Raw genomic sequence first — 20,356 nt, forward strand, 5'->3', positions numbered from 1 at the left:
TCCCTTAGCCACCTCTTCTATATAACAAGTTATTCAAAACAGAGGAGGAGGGAGGGGAGAGAGAGAGAGAGAGAGAGAGAGAGAGAGAGAGAGAGAGAGAGAGAGAGAGAGAGAGAGAGAGAGAGAGAGAGAGAGAGAGAGAGAGCCTGCGCTGAAGACAACCCAAAAAACATCTGAATATTGGCGACAAGAAAGGATTACATCCAGGCAAATGCAAAATATGTGGATAATACCCTAAGGTGAAAGAAAATCAGACAATACTAGTTTTCGTTCATGGGGTAGAGAAACAACTGACCAGTGTTTCATTAAATAATTAGGATACTTTTTAAGAGTTATGTCAATGTAATTTACTATTCTTTGAACCATCTGGTATACTAAGAAAAGGTGCAATTAATTCTAAAGGACAATTTTAGTCACTAAAACTTCGTCGTTGAAATGGATACGCACGTTATTTGCTATATGGCTGCATCAGATTGTATGGAAAACAGTAAGTGGATTACATTTATAACATTAAAAACAATACTTTGACCTCTCTTTTACTACACCAATCAATTTAATCATCAATATAACATATTTTATACAATGCTCTATAACACACTATCCAAACTATACGTTATTTGTATAGGTTAAATGAGATAAAACATTCTAAAATGTTTGGGACTTAATTTCCTTGATTATTAGGCTGCAACACCGAATTTTTAATCCAGTCTTTAAGATATCATCATTGTCCTTCCAGTTGGCATCGTCATAGCCCCAAGCTTCGGCTGGTTAGTAAGTTAATTTCCTTTGAGAAAGGATCGTGCTGAGTCCGGTGTGTTCCCGTGCCAACCCCGGAATTTAGCCGAGTACTTCAGCGGAATACACCGCACGGTCCCGGTACAGTATACTTTTTCTGAAGGCGCCATTGAACAGCAAGAGTCCCGTTCTCCGGTGCTGCCTGTGAGAGAGACTTGAGTCTCTTCCGTGTCTCTATTAGGACACATGTCCTTGGCATCTACCATCTCCCTGTAGCCAAGTGCTCAAAGTCAAGCAAAAAGAAAGCATTCATATGTTTACACTATCTTTCAATAGGGGAAAGACCTACAACTAGGGTAACTTGGGGAAAACTCCCCCTTAAGGGAAATATTTGGTAAGATTTAGATATGTGCATACTGGCTATCCTCAGGCAAACACATTTTGAAGGGAAATAAGTGGGCAGAATGTTTGTTGTTTTTGTTATTCAATAAAAACATAAACTTGCCCCTTTAGGATTATTGTGTTAAAATCTATTTTATACCTTTTATTTAGTAATTTTATAGTAATTGACTCTTAAAAGCTAAAGTCTAGGTATCTTATTTTCATTAAATGACATTGGACATGCCTTCTATGATGAGGTTTTGATGTATGGACCCTTTTTATTTTCACCTTTCCTGTCCAAATCATCCTAAAGTATCTAAAAATGGATTATGTAACTCAAAGAAGTTACTCTATATGATTTGGACTTGGAAAATGCGAATGTCACTGTAACAAATTGCTGTAAATTTACAGCAACACTTTAACAGTTAGCTACTGTAATTCTATATCACAGTACAGTACTGTAAAGAGCAATGCATTATAGGGGCTCAATGGCATTCCGCTACACTGCGGTAAAATGACAATACAATTTTACAGTAAAGTAATGTATTACCTGTTTTGCTACATATTTACAGCAGCTTTATGTGAAATATGGTGCATTGTAGGGAAATGTTATGGTAGGCGAAATAATATCTGGCTCATTAACATATTTTTTGCACCCATTAGTGAGAACGCTATACCCCACAGAATACAGTACCATAAAAAAAATTTCAGTCTAAAAACTGTTTTCAGTAAATCTACAGTAATTAATTGCCTACTGTGCTGCTAGTAATTTACTGTAATTCAGTACCATACTGTAATTTTGGATTGCCAAAAACCTTTTGCGGGCGCATGGTTTTATTGTGGCTAATTAATACATTTTGAGGGTTCCCAATACTTGTTGCACCCATTAGTGAGATAGCTGTACCAATTTAAGTGGCGTGTGGTAGTAGTTCCCTAGCACCGACAAGGTGAAGTTAGGATGTGTCAGTTATCCCGTTAGAGCTTTTGTTCAGAAAATATTACAGTGTTTTAGGTGCCAAGCTTATGGTCATGTTGCGGCAACAGTGTATAGGAGGGAGATTCCTAGATGTGAGAAGTATCCAGGAGGATGCGAGCAAGGAGGCCTACAAACCTGATTCAATTACACCGGCTCTGTCAGGAGGAATGGGCGAAAATTCACCCAACTTATTGTGGGAAGTTTGTGGAACGCTACCTGAAATGTTTGACCCAAGTTAAACAATTTAAAGGCAATGCTACCAAATACTAATTGAGTGTATGTAAAATTCTGACCCACTGGGAATGTGATGAAAGAAATAAAAGCTGAAATAAATCTTTCTCTCTGCTATTATTCTGACATTTCACATTCTTAAAAAAAAGTGGTGATCCTAACTGACCTAAGACAGGGAATTTTTACTAGGATGAAATGTCAGGAATTGTGAAAAACTGAGTTTAAATGTATTTGGGTAAGGTGTATGTAAACTTCCGACTTCAACTGTATGTGGTAGTAGTGCCCTAACAATTTAATGTATATAGGAGACAGTTCAGAGTGACAGTGTGTCTTAAACCTGTAATGGTTGAAGATTAAGCTGTGTCTTTTTTATCTGTTTTGCCCTGTAATCACAGCCAGTAAAGCCTTTGTTTAGGGTTATAGAAGTGCACGTGTTGATAAACACCAAATACTCATAAATATGCTGCAATTTACAAATACCTAGCAGCCAACCTGCTTGCACTAATCCCATGTAATTACAGTGAAATCCTAAAATGATTACAGTAGCATTGACTTCCTTACAGTATATTAGGCTAATTTCACAGGGTTGTACTATGACACTGCTCTGCGTTTTACAGTAACTTACAGGAAGCTGGTGCAAAGATACATCCAAAAGGTATTTTGTTACAATTACAGTATAGTTTGAAGACCAATGTATTCTAAACTACAACAACATTCCTAGTAACGGTTACAGAACATTGTACTTGGTATAACTGTGATATGTATTTTTTATCAACCTTACATGAAAGGGAAAGGGGGATACCTAGTCAGCTGTACAACTGAATGCATTCAACTGAAATGCGTCTACCACATTTAACCCAACCCCTCTGAATCAGATGAATGCAGTGACTGTAAGTCAATCTGGACAAGAGCATCTGGTTATGACCAAAATGTACATGTTAAAAATTACTATTTGCAAAGCAACCTGCTGGGTATTATTCTAATGAGCTCCGCCCTCAAACTATTTATATTTTGATCAAATTTGGCCTTGTTTGGGGGTGGGGGGTGGCGCACAATTGGCCCAGGGTCGTCCAGGGTAGGGGAATGGCCGGCAGGGATGTAGCTCAGTTGGTGGAGCATGGCGTTTGCAACGCCAGGGTTGTGGGTTCGATTCCCATGGGGGGCCAGTATGAAAAATAAATAAAAAATAATGTATGCACTCACTAACTGTGGGTCGCTCTGGATAAGAGCATCTGCTAAATGACTAAAATGTCAATATAATTAGAATAATACCCAGCAGTGTGCTTTGCAAGTTTTCATTTTTACATCTACATTTACATTTTGGTCATTTAGCAGACAATCACTCAGAGTGACTTACAGTCAGTGTATTAAACTAAGGTAAACAAGAATTTACCACAGTCATAGCAAGTAAAAAGATGATGCTACCCTTACTGAGAATGTTGTAGTTAAGCGGGCTACTTGCAAGTCTACAGACATGGTCAAAAGTTTTGAGAATGACACAAATATTAATTTTCACAAAGTCTGCTACCTCAGTTTTGATGATGGCAATTTGCATATACTCCAGAATGTCATGAAGAGTGATCAGATGAATTGCAATTGATTGCAAAGTCCCTCTGTGCCATGAAAATGAACTTAATCCCCAAAAAACATTTCCACTGCATTTCAGCCCTGCCACAAAAGGACCAGCTGCCATCATGTCAGTGATTCTCTCGTTAGCACAGGTCAGAGTGTTGACGAGGACAAGGCTAGAAATCACTCTGTCATGCTGATTTAGTTAGAATAACAGACTGGAAGCTTTAAAAGGATGGTGGTGCTTGAAATCATTGTTCTTCCTCTGTTAACCATGGTTACCTGCAAGGAAACACGTGCCGTCACCATTGCTTTGCACAAAAAGGCAAGGATATTGCTGCTAGTAAGATTGCACCTAAATCAACCATTTATCGGATCATCAAGAACTTCAAGGAGAGAGGTTCAATTGTTGTGAAGAAGGCGTCAGGGCACCCAAGAAAGTCCAGCAAGCGCCAGGACCATCTCCTAAAGTTGATTCAGCTGCTGGATCGGGCACCACCAGTGTAGAGCTTGCTCAGGAATGGCAGCAGGCAGGTGTGAGTGCATCTGCACGCACAGTGAGGCGAAGACTTTTGGAGGATGGCCTGGTGTCAAGAAGGGCAGCAAAGAAGCCACTTCTCTCCAGGAAAAACATCAGGGACAGACTGATATTCTGCAAAAGGTACAGTGATTGGACTGCTGAGGACTGGGGTAAAGTCATTTTCTCTGATGAATCCCCTTTCCGATTGTTAGGGGCATCCGGAAAACACCTTGTCCGGAGAAGACAAGGTGAGCGCTACCATCAGTCCTGTGTCATGCCAAAAGTAAAGCATCCTGAGACCATTAATGTGTGGGGTTGCTTCTCAGCCAAGGGAGTGGGCTCACTCACAATTTTGCCTAAGAACAGCCATGAATAAAGAATGGTACCAACACATCCTCCGAGAGCAACTTCTCCCAACCATCCAAGAACAGTTTGGTGACGACCAATGCCTTTTCCAGCTTGATGGTGGTCTGGGACTGATGCTGGAAACCAGTATCTGGATTGGTGCTAGAAACCAGTATCTGGATTGGTGCTAGTGCTGTATCTGCAGATGGGAGGAAGGACAACCTGAGGAGCAAGCAGACCCGCAAGGGAGACCCGGAAGTCAATTGTGGCAATCCCCTGTGGTCCGCTCGCTCCGGGTGAAGATCTGGTGTTTGGTCCCTCCTCCGCGCCTCGTCTGGTGGTCTGGTGCTGGGACTGGCCAATGGGCCCTGGATTGGTGCTGGATCTGCAGAGGGGAGGAAGGACAACCTGAGGAGCAAGCAGGCACACATGGGAGCCCTAGACCCAGGGGTCAGTGATGGCCCTCCCCTATGGTCCGCTCATGACGGGTTAAGGTCTGATGTTTGGACCCCCCTCCACCCTCTTTTAGTGGTGGATGGTTCCGGGTTGGTGCCGGTTCTGTGAGAGTGGGAGGTAGAAATCAAGAGAGAGAGAGAGAATGTGTCCATCAGCCTTGGCTAGTACTGGAGGCTTGGTCAGTTGCCTGGAAGCAGAGCGATGCAGCAGCGAGGTTGGACACTAAAAACCACGTCTGGCGTTGGTCTTGGTCTGGGCAGCTCGGGGGGAGCAGTTTAGATTTTGATGTCCTTCCATCTTGCCAGCCTCCTCCTCAGGGTTGTTCTTTCACGGTTCCTTGGCTCCCACAGATATAACATTTGCTTAGAAACTCACTTGATGAAGGCCACATGACTGAAAATGAACGAATTCAACAACGTTGTCTCTGTCACTAACAAATACAGTCAAGGGTAATAACTGCAATTCACTCGAAAAGGCAAGGCAGCCTGGGAAATGATATTGGAGGCGTGGCTTAGTGGGGGCATTACTCAAAATGTTCAAGATGATACAACTCAAATCTGGACCCCCTACAGGGTCACAGTGACTCTATCAGTTTGAGTAATGACAACATATTAAAAACGTAACCGCGGGAAGCGCTTCCTCCATTCGTTATTCGAGTGCAGGCTACGGATTACATGTTTGTTTTTTTGCTGGAGTTAATGAATATGAGATTGAAAAGTGGTGGAATTGCCCTTTAAAGACATTGGTTTTACTGGAAGATATCTCAAAGATATAGACCTAACTATCTCACTATGTACACTTCTTCCACTACCATTAATAATAATACTCAGCCAGTTGAGCAAGCACACAAAGTTTCTACTGAAACTTCCTTTTCTACTGTAGTTATAGATACTGTCACTGTCTTTGGAGAACTGTCACCTCCCAGCTGAGGTGTGTGTGTGTGTGTGTGTGTGTGTGTGTGTGTGTGTGTGTGTGTGTGTGTGTGTGTGTGTGTGTGTGTGTGTGTGTGTGTGTGTGTGTGTGTGTGTGTGTGTGTGTGTGTGTGTGTGTGTGTGTGAAGGAGTAAACAGAGCCCTAACACAAACAGCATCAGTAAAAGACACTGAAGTTTCAAAGGAAGATGCTGTTTTGTTGTGAGTAGTTTTAAAAGGGACTGTTTTTCACTGGCCTACAGATGGGACAGGAGGGGAGAGATGGTTTGAAGTCAGGGTGACAATGAGTGTGTCACTCTTCTACAGTATGTGTTGAATAAGTTAATCATACAGTGTGCATAAAGGGACAATGTTGTACGGTGGCACTTGTTGTCTCAGTAAAGAACAAAGTAATACAAATCAAATGTGTAATGTGAAAACATATTCCTGCATTCTGTGCTTTTTCATAGCTAAAATAATCCCACATTCCCTCCCTCTGTCTCATCCTTCCCCCCATTCCTCGCTCCCTCCCCCTTCCAGGTGGAGGCCATCCATCCAGACTGTGCCTTGGTGTCCCAACACATGAAGGCCCAGGAGAGCTGTATTCACACACGCAGACAAGAGGGTCGCAACCGCTCTGCCAGGACAGGTACTGTAAACCCCAACAGTACTATTCATTTATTGGATTAATTTCTGTAAACATAATCGATGTGAAAACGTTTTAGGTTCCCTTAACATTACATTTGAGTCATTTACAGATGCTCTTATCCAGAGCGACTTACAGTTAGTGAGTGCTTACATTTTCATACTGGCCCCCCGTGGGAAACAAACCCACAACCCTGGCGTTGCAAGCGCCATGCTCTACCAACTGAGCTACAGGGGACATGCACCTTCAGTTATGATTTTGTGAGACTGCTATTTTTGATTCAGATGAAATTTACCTGAGTTTTTATGTGAACAGGACTTCTGATGATAGATTTACAGACACATCTTTCAAGTTTGACCTTCATTACATCTGACCTCATATACGATAACGGCACGTTCACGTTCAGAAAAAAACACCTCAATCTTCCTGTGGTCCATCTTCAATTTCACAGAGATAATTTCCCTCACTTTGTCCTCAGACTCCGTCCAGGTCTCACGTGGAGATTCTGCAATTCCGTCCACAACGATGTTGTTATAACTTGATTGTCCCTCGAGATTTATCCGTCGTTGTTATCATGGATTCACACACAGAACTGATGTCCTTTCTCAATGACTTACAGATTGCTGTAATCTTGCCATTCTCCTGTTTCAACTCATCAAGCTGACCCTGGGAGAACAGCAAACTGTTGTTTAGGTCCTAGACCTCTCTGGTCAGGTCGTCCATTATTTTATTAGTCAAATCCACCCGTATTTGGACAAAGCACTTGAAGCTATTTTCTTGTTGTTGTAACAACTGCTTGTAGAACTATTTTTGTTTAAAAGATCCTTCACGTGTAATAGAGAGACACCACTGTCCTCGACAACGGTACTCCCGCCAGCTTTGGTCTTTGTCATGGTAGCTAGCAACGTATGTTACGCTGTTACTTCTCGCAGTTCCAGACAGGGCAGGTCACAGGGAAGATTGAAAACAACAAACAGCAGGAATCTAGACAGCCACAAACCCGGGAAAATCCGCGGTCCCAGCCACAATGGCTAACCGCGTTGCGTGACGAATTCCTGAGGCGCATTGTGAGGACAATTGTTTTTAAGGTATCTGTGACCAAAAGGTGCATATCTGTATTCCCAGTCAAGTGAAATGTTATATTTTGACAGGTCTCTTTTCTAAATGCGCCCTGTATAATAATTAAGTGATAATGCCCTCGAAGCCAGTGTTTGGAGGATATATTGGCACGGGTGTTGTTAGGCCCGAGACGATGTCCAGGGCATTATCACTTTTACCAACATATTCAAATAATGATTGACATATTTGAATTAAAAACTTTATTTTGAGGAATTTATTCATACTACTTCATCCTTCCACAAAATATAGTCCAGGCACAAATCTTTATACAGTGCCCTCCACTATTATTGGCACCCCTGTTTAAGATGTGGTCGAGGACTTCCAAAAATTCTCCTTTTTTTTTTAACAACATAGAACCCAAATGCAAAAAAAGAGAAAAATCCAACCTTTTATTTAAGTACATTACTTTGGTGGTAAAAATAAAAATCACACATTTAGAAGAAAAAAAAACTTGAAATCATGTGTCCCACAATTATTGGCACCCCTAACAATTCCGCTGAAAATTTTAATTGATTTTTTTATATATATTTTTTTCTGTAGTTGCTAAAGTTGGTCAGGGTATCTAGGAACTTTTAATTAGTAATTCATGACTTCCTGTTTCCCTGGGGTATAAATATGACGTGACACAGAGGCCTAATTCTCTTACCCATTTATCAACATGGCAAAGACAAGAGAACACACCATTCAAGTAAGGCAGATTTGTGTCGACCTTCATAAGTCAGGCAATGGCTACAAGAAAATAGCCACTCGCCTTAACTTGCCCGTATCTACAGTCAGAGGAATCATTAAGAAGTTTAAAACAACTGGAACAGTGACAAACAAGGCTGGAAGAGGTCCCAAGTTTATCTTGCCACAACGCACAGTGAGGAGGATGGTAAGAGAAGTAAAAAAAAGTTCTAAGCTCACTGTCACAGAATTGCATCAAAGTGTGGCATCTTGGGGTCACAAAGTCTCCAAAACAACCATCAGACGCTCTCTACATGCCAACAAGCTGTTTGGGAGGCATGCAAGGAAAAAGCCTTTTCTCACTAACACTCACAAACGTAAACATCTGGAGTTTGCTAAGCGGCACTGGGACTTCAACTGGGATCGTGTGCTTTGGTCAGATGAGACTAAGATTGAGCTTTTTGGCAACAAACACTCTAAGTGGGTCTGGCGTAAAACAAAAGATGAGTATGCCGAAAAGCACCTCATGCCCACCGTGAAGTGTGGTGGAGGATCTGTGATGCTGTGGGCCTGTTTCTCTTCCAAAGGCCCTGGGAACCTTGTTAGGGTGCATGACATTATGAACGCTTTGAACTACCAGGACATTTTAAATAAAAACCTGATGGCCTCTGCCAGAAAGCTGAAGATGGGTCGTCATTGGGTCTTTCAGCAGGATAATGATCCAAAACATGTGGCAAAATCTACACAAAAATGGTTCAGCAGTCACAAACTCAAGGTCCTCCCATGGCCATCTCAGTCCCCAGACCTCAACCCAATCGAAAACCTGTGGGGCGAGCTAAAGAGGAGAGTGCATAAGAGAGGACCCAGGACACTGGATGATCTAGAAAGATTGTGCAAAGAAGAATGGTCAAAGATCCCTCTCTCTGTGTTCTCCAATCTTGTGAAATGTTATAGGAGGAGATTAAGTGCTGTCTTGTTGGCAAAAGGGGGTTGTACAAAGTATTAACATCAGGGGTGCCAATAATTGTGGGACACATGATTTCAAGTTTTTTTTTTTTCTAAATGTGTGATTTTTTTTTTTTACACCAAAGTAATGTACTTAAATAAAAGGTTGGATTTTTCACTTTTTTTGCATTTGTGTTCTATGTTGTTTAAAAAAAAAGGAGAATTTTTGGAAGTCCTCGACCACATCTTAAACAGGGGTGCCAATAATTGTGGAGGGCACTGTATATATCCATAAAAATGATGCCAGTTGATTCATGATTTCAACTGGCTGAGAAACGCTGCCTGCCTGCCTGTCTGTCTGTCTTGTCCCGACTCCCGACACGTTCATTACTATGGGACAGCTGGAGATCAAAATTGAATATTGATTTTTTGGGGGGCAAACGTCGGAAACTAAACGTTAGTCTAAAAGAAATGTGAGATAATGTCTAGATGCTTTTTATAGTGGAGATTAAGTTTATAAGTTGCCTGGCTGGGCTGATGAGACAGTGAATTGCGCTGTCAGATGGAACAGAGTAAATAGGCATTTTAACATCATAGATTTAGCCAGTGGAATAGACACTGGCTGGAATGCGGTTTAACCAATCAGCATTCAGGATTAGAATCACCCGTTGTTTAATACAATATAAAATACACATTAAAAACAAAATATATATACAGTACCAGCCAAAAGACACACCTACTCATTCCAGGGTTTTTCTTTATTTTTACTATTTTCTACATTGTAGAATAATAGTGAAGACATCAACACTATGAAATAACACATATGGAAACATGTAGTAACCAAAAAAAGTGTTAAACAAATACAAATATATGTTATATTTGAGATTCTTTAAAGTAGCCACCCTTCGCCTTGATGACAGCTTTGCACACTCTTGGCATTCTCTCAACCAGCTTCATGAGGTAGTCACCTGGAATGCATTTCAATTAATAGGTGTGCCTTGTTAAAAGTTAATTTGTGGAATTTCTTTCCTTCTTAATGCGTTTGAGACAATCAGTTGTGTTGTAACAAGGTAGGGGTGGTATACAGAAGATAGCCCTATTTGGTTAAAAAAACAAGTCCATATTATGGCAAGAACAGCTCAAATAGGCAAAGAAAAAACGACAGTCCATCATTACTTTATGACATGAAGGTCAGTCGATCTGGAAAATGTCAAGAAATTTGAAAGTTTCTTCAAGTGCAGTTGCAAAAGCCATCAAGTGCTATGATGAAACTGGCTCTCATGAGGACCGCCACAGAAAAGGAAGACCCAGAGTTACCTCTGCTGCAGAGGATAAATTCATTAGAGTTACCAGCCTCAGAAACGCATCCCAAATAAATGCTTCACAGAGTTCAAGTAATAGACACATCTCAATATCAACTGTTCAGAGGAGACTGTGTGAATCAGGTTTTCATGGTCGAATTGTTATGTTTTGCAGAGGGGTCAAATACTTATTTCCCTCATTAAAATGCAAATCAATTTATAACATTTTTGACATGCGTTTTTCTGGATTTTTTTGTTGTTATTCTGTCTCTCACTGTTCAAATAAACCTATCATTAAAATTATAGACTGATCATTTCTTTGTCAGTGGGCAAATGTACAAAATCAGCAGGGGATCAAATACTTTTTTCCCTCACTGTATATCCATACTATGACCAATAAGCATACTACATACTCAATTTATGTCACTAATAGTACGGTTAGTGCAGTTAGTATAAGTATTCAAACAGTTCACATATTATTTTTCTGCAAATAGTTAAAGCTTTTCTTTTAGGCTATAATTTCTCTGATAATTCAGCAAGTTTCCCCTATCAGCATCCAGCCCAATATTATTGTGAATAGGCTTAGAAGTTATTTCAAAGAGATTTCTTGTTAACAATCTATAGTTTTGGCAAGTTGATTAGGACATCTACTTTGTGCATGACACAAGTAATATTTCCAACAATTGTTTACAGACAGATTATTTCACTTATAATTCACTGTATCACAATTCCAGTGGGTCAGAAGTTTACATACACTAAGTTGACTGCACCTTTAAACAACTTGGAAAATTCCAGAAAAATGATGTCATGGCTTTAGAAGCTTCTGATAGGCTAATTGACATAATTTGAGTCAATTGGAGGTGTACCTGTGGATTTATTTCAAGGCCTACCTTCAAACTCAGTGCCTCTTTGCTTGACATCATGGGAAAATCAAAAGAAATCAGCCACGACCTCAGAAAATAATTTGTAGACCTCCACAAGTCTGGTTCATCCTTGGGAGCAATTTCCAAACGCCTGAAGGTACCACGCTCATCTGTAAAAACAATAGTACGCAAGTATAAACACCATGGGACCACGCAGCCGTCATACTGCTCAGGAAGGAGACACGTTCTGTCTCCTAGAGATGAACGTACTTTGGTGCGAAAAGTGCAAATCAATCCCAGAACAACAGCAAAGGACCTTGTGAAGATGCTGGAGGAAACAGGTACAAAAGTATCTATATCCACAGTAGAACATGTCCTATATCGACATAACCTGAAATGCCGCTCAGCAAGGAAGAAGCCACTGCTCCAAAACCGCCATTAAAAAAGCCAGACTACAGTTTGCAACTGCACATGGGGACAAAGATCGTACTTTTTGGAGAAATATCCTCTGGTCTGATGAAACAAAAATAGAACTGTTTGGCCATAATTACCATCGTTATATTTGGAGGAAAAATGGGGTTGCTTGCAAGCCGAAAAACACCATCCCAACCGTGAAGCACGGGGTGGCAGCATCATGCTGTGGGGGTGCTTTGCTGCAGGAGGGACTGGTGCAGTTCACAAAATAGATGGCATCATGAGGAAGGAAAATTATGTGGATATATTACATTTACATTTACATTTAAGTCATTTAGCAGACGCTCTTATCCAGAGCGACTTACAAATTGGTGCATTCACCCTATAGCCAGTGGGTTAACCACTTTACAATTATTATATATATATATATATATTTTTTTTTTTTGGGGGGGGGGGGGGCTAGGAGGATTACTTCATCCTAACCCAGGTATTCCTTAAAGAGGTGGGGTTTCAAATGTCTCCGGAAGGTGGTGAGTGACTCCGCTGTCCTGGCGTCGTGAGGAAGCTTGTTCCACCATTGGGGTGCCAGAGCAGCGAACAGTTTTGACTGGGATGAGCGGGAACTATGCTTCCGCAAAGGAAGGGGAGCCAGCAGGCCAGAGGTGGATGAACGCAATGCCCTCGTTTGGGTGTAGGGACTGATCAGAGCCTGAAGGTACGGAGGTGCCGTTCCCCTCACTGCTCCATAGGCAAGCACCATGGTCTTGTAACGGATGCGAGCTTCAACTGGAAGCCAGTGGAGTGTGCGGAGGAGGGGGGTGACGTGAGAGAACTTGGGAAGGTTGAACACCAGACGGGCTGCGGCATTCTGGATGAGTTGTAGGGGTTTAATGGCACAGGCAGGGAGCCCAGCCAACAGCGAGTTGCAGTAATCCAGACGGGAGATGACAAGTGCCTGGATTAGGACCTGTGCCGCTTCCTGTGTAAGGCAGGGTCGTACTCTCCGAATGTTGTAGAGCATGAACCTGCAGGATCGGGTCACCGCCTTGATGTTAGCGGAGAACGACAGGGTGTTGTCCAGGGTCACGCCAAGGCTCTTCGCACTCTGGGAGGAGGACACAACAGAGTTGTCAACCGTGATGGCGAGATCATGGAACGGGCAGTCCTTCCCCGGGAGGAAGAGCAGCTCCGTCTTGCCAGGGTTCAGCTTGAGGTGGTGATCCGTCATCCATACTGATATGTCGGCCAGACATGCAGAGATGCGATTCGCCACCTGGTTATCAGAAGGGGGAAAGGAGAAGATTAGTTGTGTATCGTCAGCGTAGCAATGATAGGAGAGGCCATGTGAGGATATGACAGAGCCAAGTGACTTGGTGTATAGGGAGAAAAGGAGAGGGCCTATTGAAGCAACATTTCAAGACTTCAGTCAGGAAGTTAAATCTTGGTTGCAAATGGGTCTTCCAAATGGACAATAACCCCAAGCATTGTCGTGAATAATTATCACTATACTTGTTAACAATCAAAAGTTCTTCCAGAGTTTTTGTTGAATCAAGATAGACCTTTATTACACGAAGCAACGAAAGCCGAACTGGTCCATGGAGTAGCTGCTTGCCATGACTCGGAGCTCTCCTTTTATACGGACACAAATGCATAGTCAAGCTCATACAACATACAGTGGGGAGAACAAGTATTTGAAACACTGCCGATTTTGCAGGTTTTCCTACTTACAAAGCATGTAGAGGTCTGTAATTTCTATCATAAGTACACTTCAACTGTGAAAGACGGAATCTAAAACAAAAATCCAGAAAATCACATTGTATGATTTTTAAGTAATAAATTTGCATTTTATTGCATGACATAAGTATTTGATACATCAGAAAAACTTAATATTTGGTACAGAAACCTTTGTTTGCAATTACAGAGATCATACGTTTCCTGTAGGTCTTGACCAGGTTTGCACACACTGCAGCAGGGATTTTGGCCCACTCCTCCATACAGACCTTCTCCAGATCCTTCAGGTTTCGAGGCTGTCGCTGGGCAATACGGACTTTCAGCTCCCTCCAAAGATTTTCTATTGGGTTCAGGTCTGGAGACTGGCTAGGCCACTCCAGGACCTTGAGATGCTTCTTACGGAGCCACTCCTTAGCTGCCCTGGCTGTGTGTTTCGGGTTGTTGTAATGCTGGAAGACCCAGCCACGACCCATCTTCAATGCTCTTACTGAGGGAAGGAGGTTGTTGGCCAAGATCTCACGATACATGGCCCCATCCGTCCTCCCCTCAATACGGTGCAGTCGTCCTGTCCCCTTTGCAGAAAAGCATCCCCAAAGAATGATGTTTCCACCTCCATGCTTCACGGTTGAGATGGTGTTCTTGGGGTTGTACTCATCCTTCTTCTTCTCATCCAGACAAAAAAAGCTCTATTTTTGTCTCATCAGACCACATTACCTTCTCCCATTCCTCCTCTGGATCATCCAGATGGTCATTGGCAAACTTCAGACGGGCCTGGACATGCGCTTGCTTGAGCAGGGGGACCTTGCGTGCGCTGCAGGATTTTAATCCATGACGGCGCAGTGTGTTACTAATGGTTTTCTTTGAGACTGTGGTCCCAGCTCTCTTCAGGTCATTGACCAGGTCCTGCCGTGTAGTTCTGGGCTGATCCCTCACCTTCCTCGTGATCATTGATGCCCCACGAGGTGAGATCTTGCATGGAGCCCCAGACCGAGGGTGATTGACCGTCATCTTGAACTTCTCCATTTTCTAATAATTGCGCCAACAGTTGTTGCCTTCTCATCAAGCTGCTTGCCTATTGTCCTGTAGCCCATCCCAGCCTTGTGCAGGTCTACAATTTTATCCCTGATGTCCTTACACAGCTCTCTGGTCTTAGCCATTGTGTAGAGGTTGGAGTCTGTTTGATTGAGTGTGTGGACAGGTGTCTTTTATACAGGTAACGAGTTCAAACAGGTGCAGTTAATACAGGTAATGAGTGGAGAACAGGAGGGCTTCTTAAAGAAAAACTAACAGGTCTGTGAGAGCCGGAATTCGTACTGGTTGGTAGGTGATCAAATACTTATGTCATGCAATAAAATGCAAATTAATTACTTAAAAATCATACAATGTGATTTTCTGGATTTTTGTTTTAGATTCCGTCTCTCACAGTTGAAGTGTACCTATGATAAAAATTACAGACCTCTACATGCTTTGTAAGTAGGAAAACCTGCAAAATCGGCAGTGTATCAAATACTTGTTCTCCCCACTGTACATAGTTACTCCTCTCTATGTGAATGAATAACATCTTTCAGTGTCACATGTTGGTTACTCACGAGGCTACGTGCATTTCTCTAAGTGGGGCTTCTGTCTCTTATTAGTGCTGTGACTATTATTATATACATACGTACGTTAAAGAACAATCACACTCAGTATTGACTATATTCACTATCCAGGCATGCATCTGGAGTACAAAGTATCAATCATGTTCATTCTGTTTTACCCTTATAATTTCATAACACATTATAAAATATATCAATCAATACTTAAACAAGGTTTAAACATGTTGTCCTTAACCCATTCTCAACCACATACAGTGGGGGGAAAAAGTATTTAGTCAGCCACCAATTGTGCAAGTTCTCCCACTTAAAAAGATGAGAGACCTGTAATTTTCATCATAGGTACACATCAACTATGACAGACAAATTGAGGGAAAAAAATCCAGAAAATCACATTGAAGGATTTTTTATGAATTTATTTGCAAATTATGGTGGAAAATAAGTATTTGGTCACCTACAAACAAGCAAGATTTCTGGCTCTCACAGACCTGTAATTTCTTCTTTAAGAGGCTCCTCTGTCCTCCACTCATTACCTGTATTAATGGCACCCGTTTGAACTTGTTATCAGTATAAAAGGCACCTGTCCACAACCTCAAACAGTCACACTCCAAACTCCACTATGGCCAAGACCAAAGAGCTGTTAAAGGACACCAGAAACAAAATTGTAGACCTGCACCAGGCTGGGAAGACTGAATCTGCAATAGGTAAGCAGCTTGGTTTGAAGAAATCAACTGCGGGAGCAATTATTAGGAAATGGAAGACATACAAGACCACTGATAATCTCCCTCGATCTGGGGCTCCACGCAAGATCTCACCCTGTGGGGTCAAAATGATCACAAGAACGGTGAGCAAAAATCCCAGAACCACACGGGGGGACCTAGTGAAGGACCTGCAGAGAGCTGGGACCAAAGTAACAAAGCCTACCATCAGTAACACACTACGCCACCAGGGACTCAAATCCGGCAGTGCCAGACGTGTCCCCCTGCTTAAGCCAGTACATGTCCAGGCCCGTCTGAAGTTTGCTAGAGTGCATTTGGATGATCCAGAAGAGGATTGGGAGAATGTCATATGGTCAGATGAAACCAAAATAGAACTTTTTGGTAAAAACTCAACTCGTCGTGTTTGGAGGACAAAGAATGCTGGGTTGCATCCAAAGAACACCATACCTACTGTGAAGCATGGGGGTGGAAACATCATGCTTTGGGGCTGTTCTTCTGGAAAGGGACCAGGACGACTGATCCGTGTAAAGGAAAGAATGAATGAGGCCATGTATCGTGAGATTTTGAGTGAAAACTTCCTTCCATCAGCAAGGGCATTGAAGATGAAACGTGGCTGGGTCTTTCAGCATGACAATGATCCCAAACACACAGCCCGGGCAACGAATGAGTGGCTTCGTAAGAAGCATTTCAAGGTCCTGGAGTGGCCTAGCCAGTCTCCAGATCTCAACCCCATAGAAAATCTTTGGAGGGAGTTGAAAGTCTGTGTTGCCCAGCGACAGCCCCAAAACATCACTGCTCTAGAGGAGATCTGCATGGAGGAATGGGCCAAAATACCAGCAACAGTGTGTGAAAACCTTGTGAAGACTTACAGAAAACGTTTGACCTGTGTCATTGCCAACAAAGGGTATATAACAAAGTATTGATAAACTTTTGTTATTGACCAAATACTTATTTTCCACCATAATTTGCAAATACATTCATTAAAAATCCTACAATGTGATTTTCTGGAATTTTTTTTCTCATTTTGTCTGTCATAGTTGACGTGTACCTATGATGACAATTACAGGCCTCTCTCATCTTTTTAAGTGGGAGAACTTGCACAATTGGTGGCTGACTAAATACTTTTTTCCCCCACTGTACATTTAAGCCTTTACCAACAGCCAACCTCCCTGGCCACTATGGTCTTTTCTTGTTACTATGTGCATGTGACTATGTGTGTCAGGTCATAAGCACAAACAAGTGATAACACTAGTTCCATTGTTACTCCTTTCTCCACACAGCCGAAAAAATAAGTTTTATCTCCATCACGTCATTGACATACCCAGACCAGCTGCATGGAGCGAGAGGGAACCATCCATTTATCAGAAGCACAGCATTTGCACTAAAGAAATGTCACTGCTCTATTTTAACCCTTTAATTGGTTCTTGATCCATAAGCATATAAGGCATATAGGCATTTCATTCTACAACATGCATAATTCATATAGTTGGTTTTTATGTTGTGAGATAGAGTAGTTAACCAAAAATTACCCACAGCATACTTCCAAAGTTGTGGCAAAATGGCTTAAGGACAACAAAGTCAAGGTATTGGAGTGGCCATCACAAAGCCCTGACCTCAATCCTATTAAAAATGTGTGGGCAGAACTGAAAAAGCGTGTGCGAGCAAGGAGGCCTACAAACCTGACATAGTTACACCAGCTCTGTCAGGAGGAATGGGCCAAAATTCACCCAACTTATTGTGGGAAGCTTGTGGAAGGCTTCCTGAAACGTTTGACCCAAGTTAAACAATTTAAAGGCAGTGCTACCAAATACTAATTGAGTGTATGTAAACTTCTGACCCACTGGGAATGTGATGAAATAAATAAAAGCTGAAATAAATAATTCTCTCTACTATTATTCTGATATTTCACATTCTTAAAATAAAGTGATGATCCTAACTGACCTAAGACAGGGAATTTGTACTAGGATTAAATGTCAGGAATTGTGAAAAACTGAGTTTAAATGTATTTGGGTAAGGTTTATGTAAACTTCCGACTTCAACTGTAGATAGCTAGTATGATTTGAAAATGCCAGTGGTGGTAGGTACTGATACAAATAAATGTTTTAAAGAAAGGGTCATTAAATCAGTTTTCTATTAATGAAAGCTGGAAATTAAATGCAGGCAAGCCAACCTCTGCAATTGCGCGTGACCTCATAAGAAGGTGACTGAGTGGACTTCAAAGAAACATGCTGCAGCATGTGCTCATTGCGCTGTTTTCCACACAACAAGCTACAAACGCAGAAGTCTGAAGTTTCACACAGTGATTAAATTGCTTTACTTCGATAGATAGATAGATAGATAGATAGATAGATAGATAGATAGATAGATAGATAGATAGATAGATAGATAGATAGATAGATAGATAGATAGATAGATAGATAGATAGATAGATAGATAGATAGATAGATAGATAGATAGATAGATAGATAGATAGATAGATAGATAGATAGATAGATAGATAGATAGATAGATAGATAGATAGATAGATAGATAGATAGATAGATAGATAGATAGATAGATAGATAGATAGATAGATAGATAGATAGATAGATAGATAGATAGATAGATAGATAGAAAATCTGCATTGTCAAAATCTCCATCCCTCTCCGAATTGTGCAACAACGCACCTCTCTTGCCAGGCGCCATACAGGTTAAAGTTAGTTGGCTAATGTCTGCTAGCTAGCTGGCATAGTAGCAAATGACAAGCTAGCTAACTAACTCAGTCATGCCCTGTAAGAAAAAGCATCGAAGGATAACGTTAGTTGCTTAAAAATAAGAATTTCCGAAGCATAGTTAGTCAAATTTGTCTATCAGTTAATGTTAGGCCATTCTGATTATGTCCAACTAGCTAGCTACGCTACTTGCCTACCCACACTGAAAAAATAATATATTGGAATATATATAAATAAGTAAAACGTATGTACGTATATTTGTAAAATATATGTGTAAAATACACACTCACCCCTCACAATCTTCTCTACCCCGATGATAATGTTGAGTCTCTGTTGACCTCTAGTAACTTAGCATTAGGTTCCCAAAGTGGCGTTTTGCATGCAAAAGTTGGATTATTGAGTTGTAGATGAAAATAAATTCTGCAACTATTGAGGTGTAGCCTACCTGTCACTTATGAATATAATATAAATAAATGTGGTATTTATTTTGAAAAGACACTTGAACGTAGACACTTGAACTGTAAATATATTTTAAAATATATATATTCTTTAAAATCCAGAGCCCCTCCCCCCGCCTCCAACTGACAGAGCAGCCTTTAAAAAATACATTTTCTTCAGAAGAAGGAGAAGAGCAGCTGTCACCGCCAAAAAGCTTTCTTGTGAATAATGACATTTTACTTGATTATACATTCATTACATTGAATTAAAATATGTTTTTAACCTGGTGGGTGAAATAGGAAGAAGATAATTTCTTGAACTGCAAGCAATAGGTTTTAGAGCTTGCTAACACAGCTAGCTAGCTCCTTCTTTAGCTTGCCACCAATGTGCAGTGTGACTGACCAAGGTAATAATTATTTCAAAAATTGAAGTTTAGTATAGTTCAGTAGAGTTAATGTCATGAATGTATTAGATATAATTTAATTGCTAAAGTTATTGTTAAATGATATTGGCTAGCCAAGCAATGTGAAGCTTGCTAGCTAGCTAGCTACCTTAGCTAGCTTAAGTGAGGGTTTGGTGTCTCTGATAGAAGCTAGCTAGATTTTTCTAGCAAAATATTATCATATTTCCCCTCCTGCAGTGGATCTTTCTGGTCTGGAGCCTCATCTGCCTATGGACCCCAGCCAATGTAATTAGTATTTTGTATCATTTAGCTAGCTAGTTCCCAATGAAATTAAAATGTGTTAATGAACATTAACTTCATATTTATTCTTCATCTTGTGTGGAATTGTTCAAAGGGTAACTGTCAACTTGTGAGTCTGAATATAGACACAATCAATCAATAAAATTGAATTTGTCACATGCTTTGTAAACAACTGGTGTAGACTACCAGTGAAATGCTTACTAACGGGTCCTTTTCCAAAAATGCAGATTTAAAGATAAAGAGACAAAGTATAAAATAAAAATTGAAAGTGACACAAGGAATAAATACACAGTGAATAACGAATAACAATACAGAGTAAAAATAACATTATTATATACAGGGAGTACCAGTACAGAGTCGATGTGCAGAGGTACGAGGTAATTG

At 41.1% G+C, this 20,356-nt stretch overlaps 1 protein-coding gene across 1 annotated transcript in view; it reads left to right on the forward strand.

The window, feature by feature from the left end:
- Positions 1–273: 273 nt before the first annotated feature.
- LOC311149153 (pituitary adenylate cyclase-activating polypeptide type I receptor-like) overlaps positions 274–20,356 on the forward strand; it is a gene marked incomplete at both ends in the record, with an annotated part of 65,374 nt that continues 45,291 nt past the window's right edge. The window contains 3 exons of the mRNA XM_084186239.1: positions 274–278; positions 403–487; positions 6,665–6,773. Of these exons, the coding sequence (XP_084042365.1) occupies positions 274–278; positions 403–487; positions 6,665–6,773 (199 nt within the window). The remainder of the gene's footprint in view (positions 279–402; positions 488–6,664; positions 6,774–20,356) is intronic.

Source organism: Coregonus lavaretus, assembly GCF_964263955.1.
Source record: "Coregonus lavaretus genome assembly, chromosome: 21".
NCBI classification, from domain to species: Eukaryota; Metazoa; Chordata; class Actinopteri; order Salmoniformes; family Salmonidae; genus Coregonus; species Coregonus lavaretus.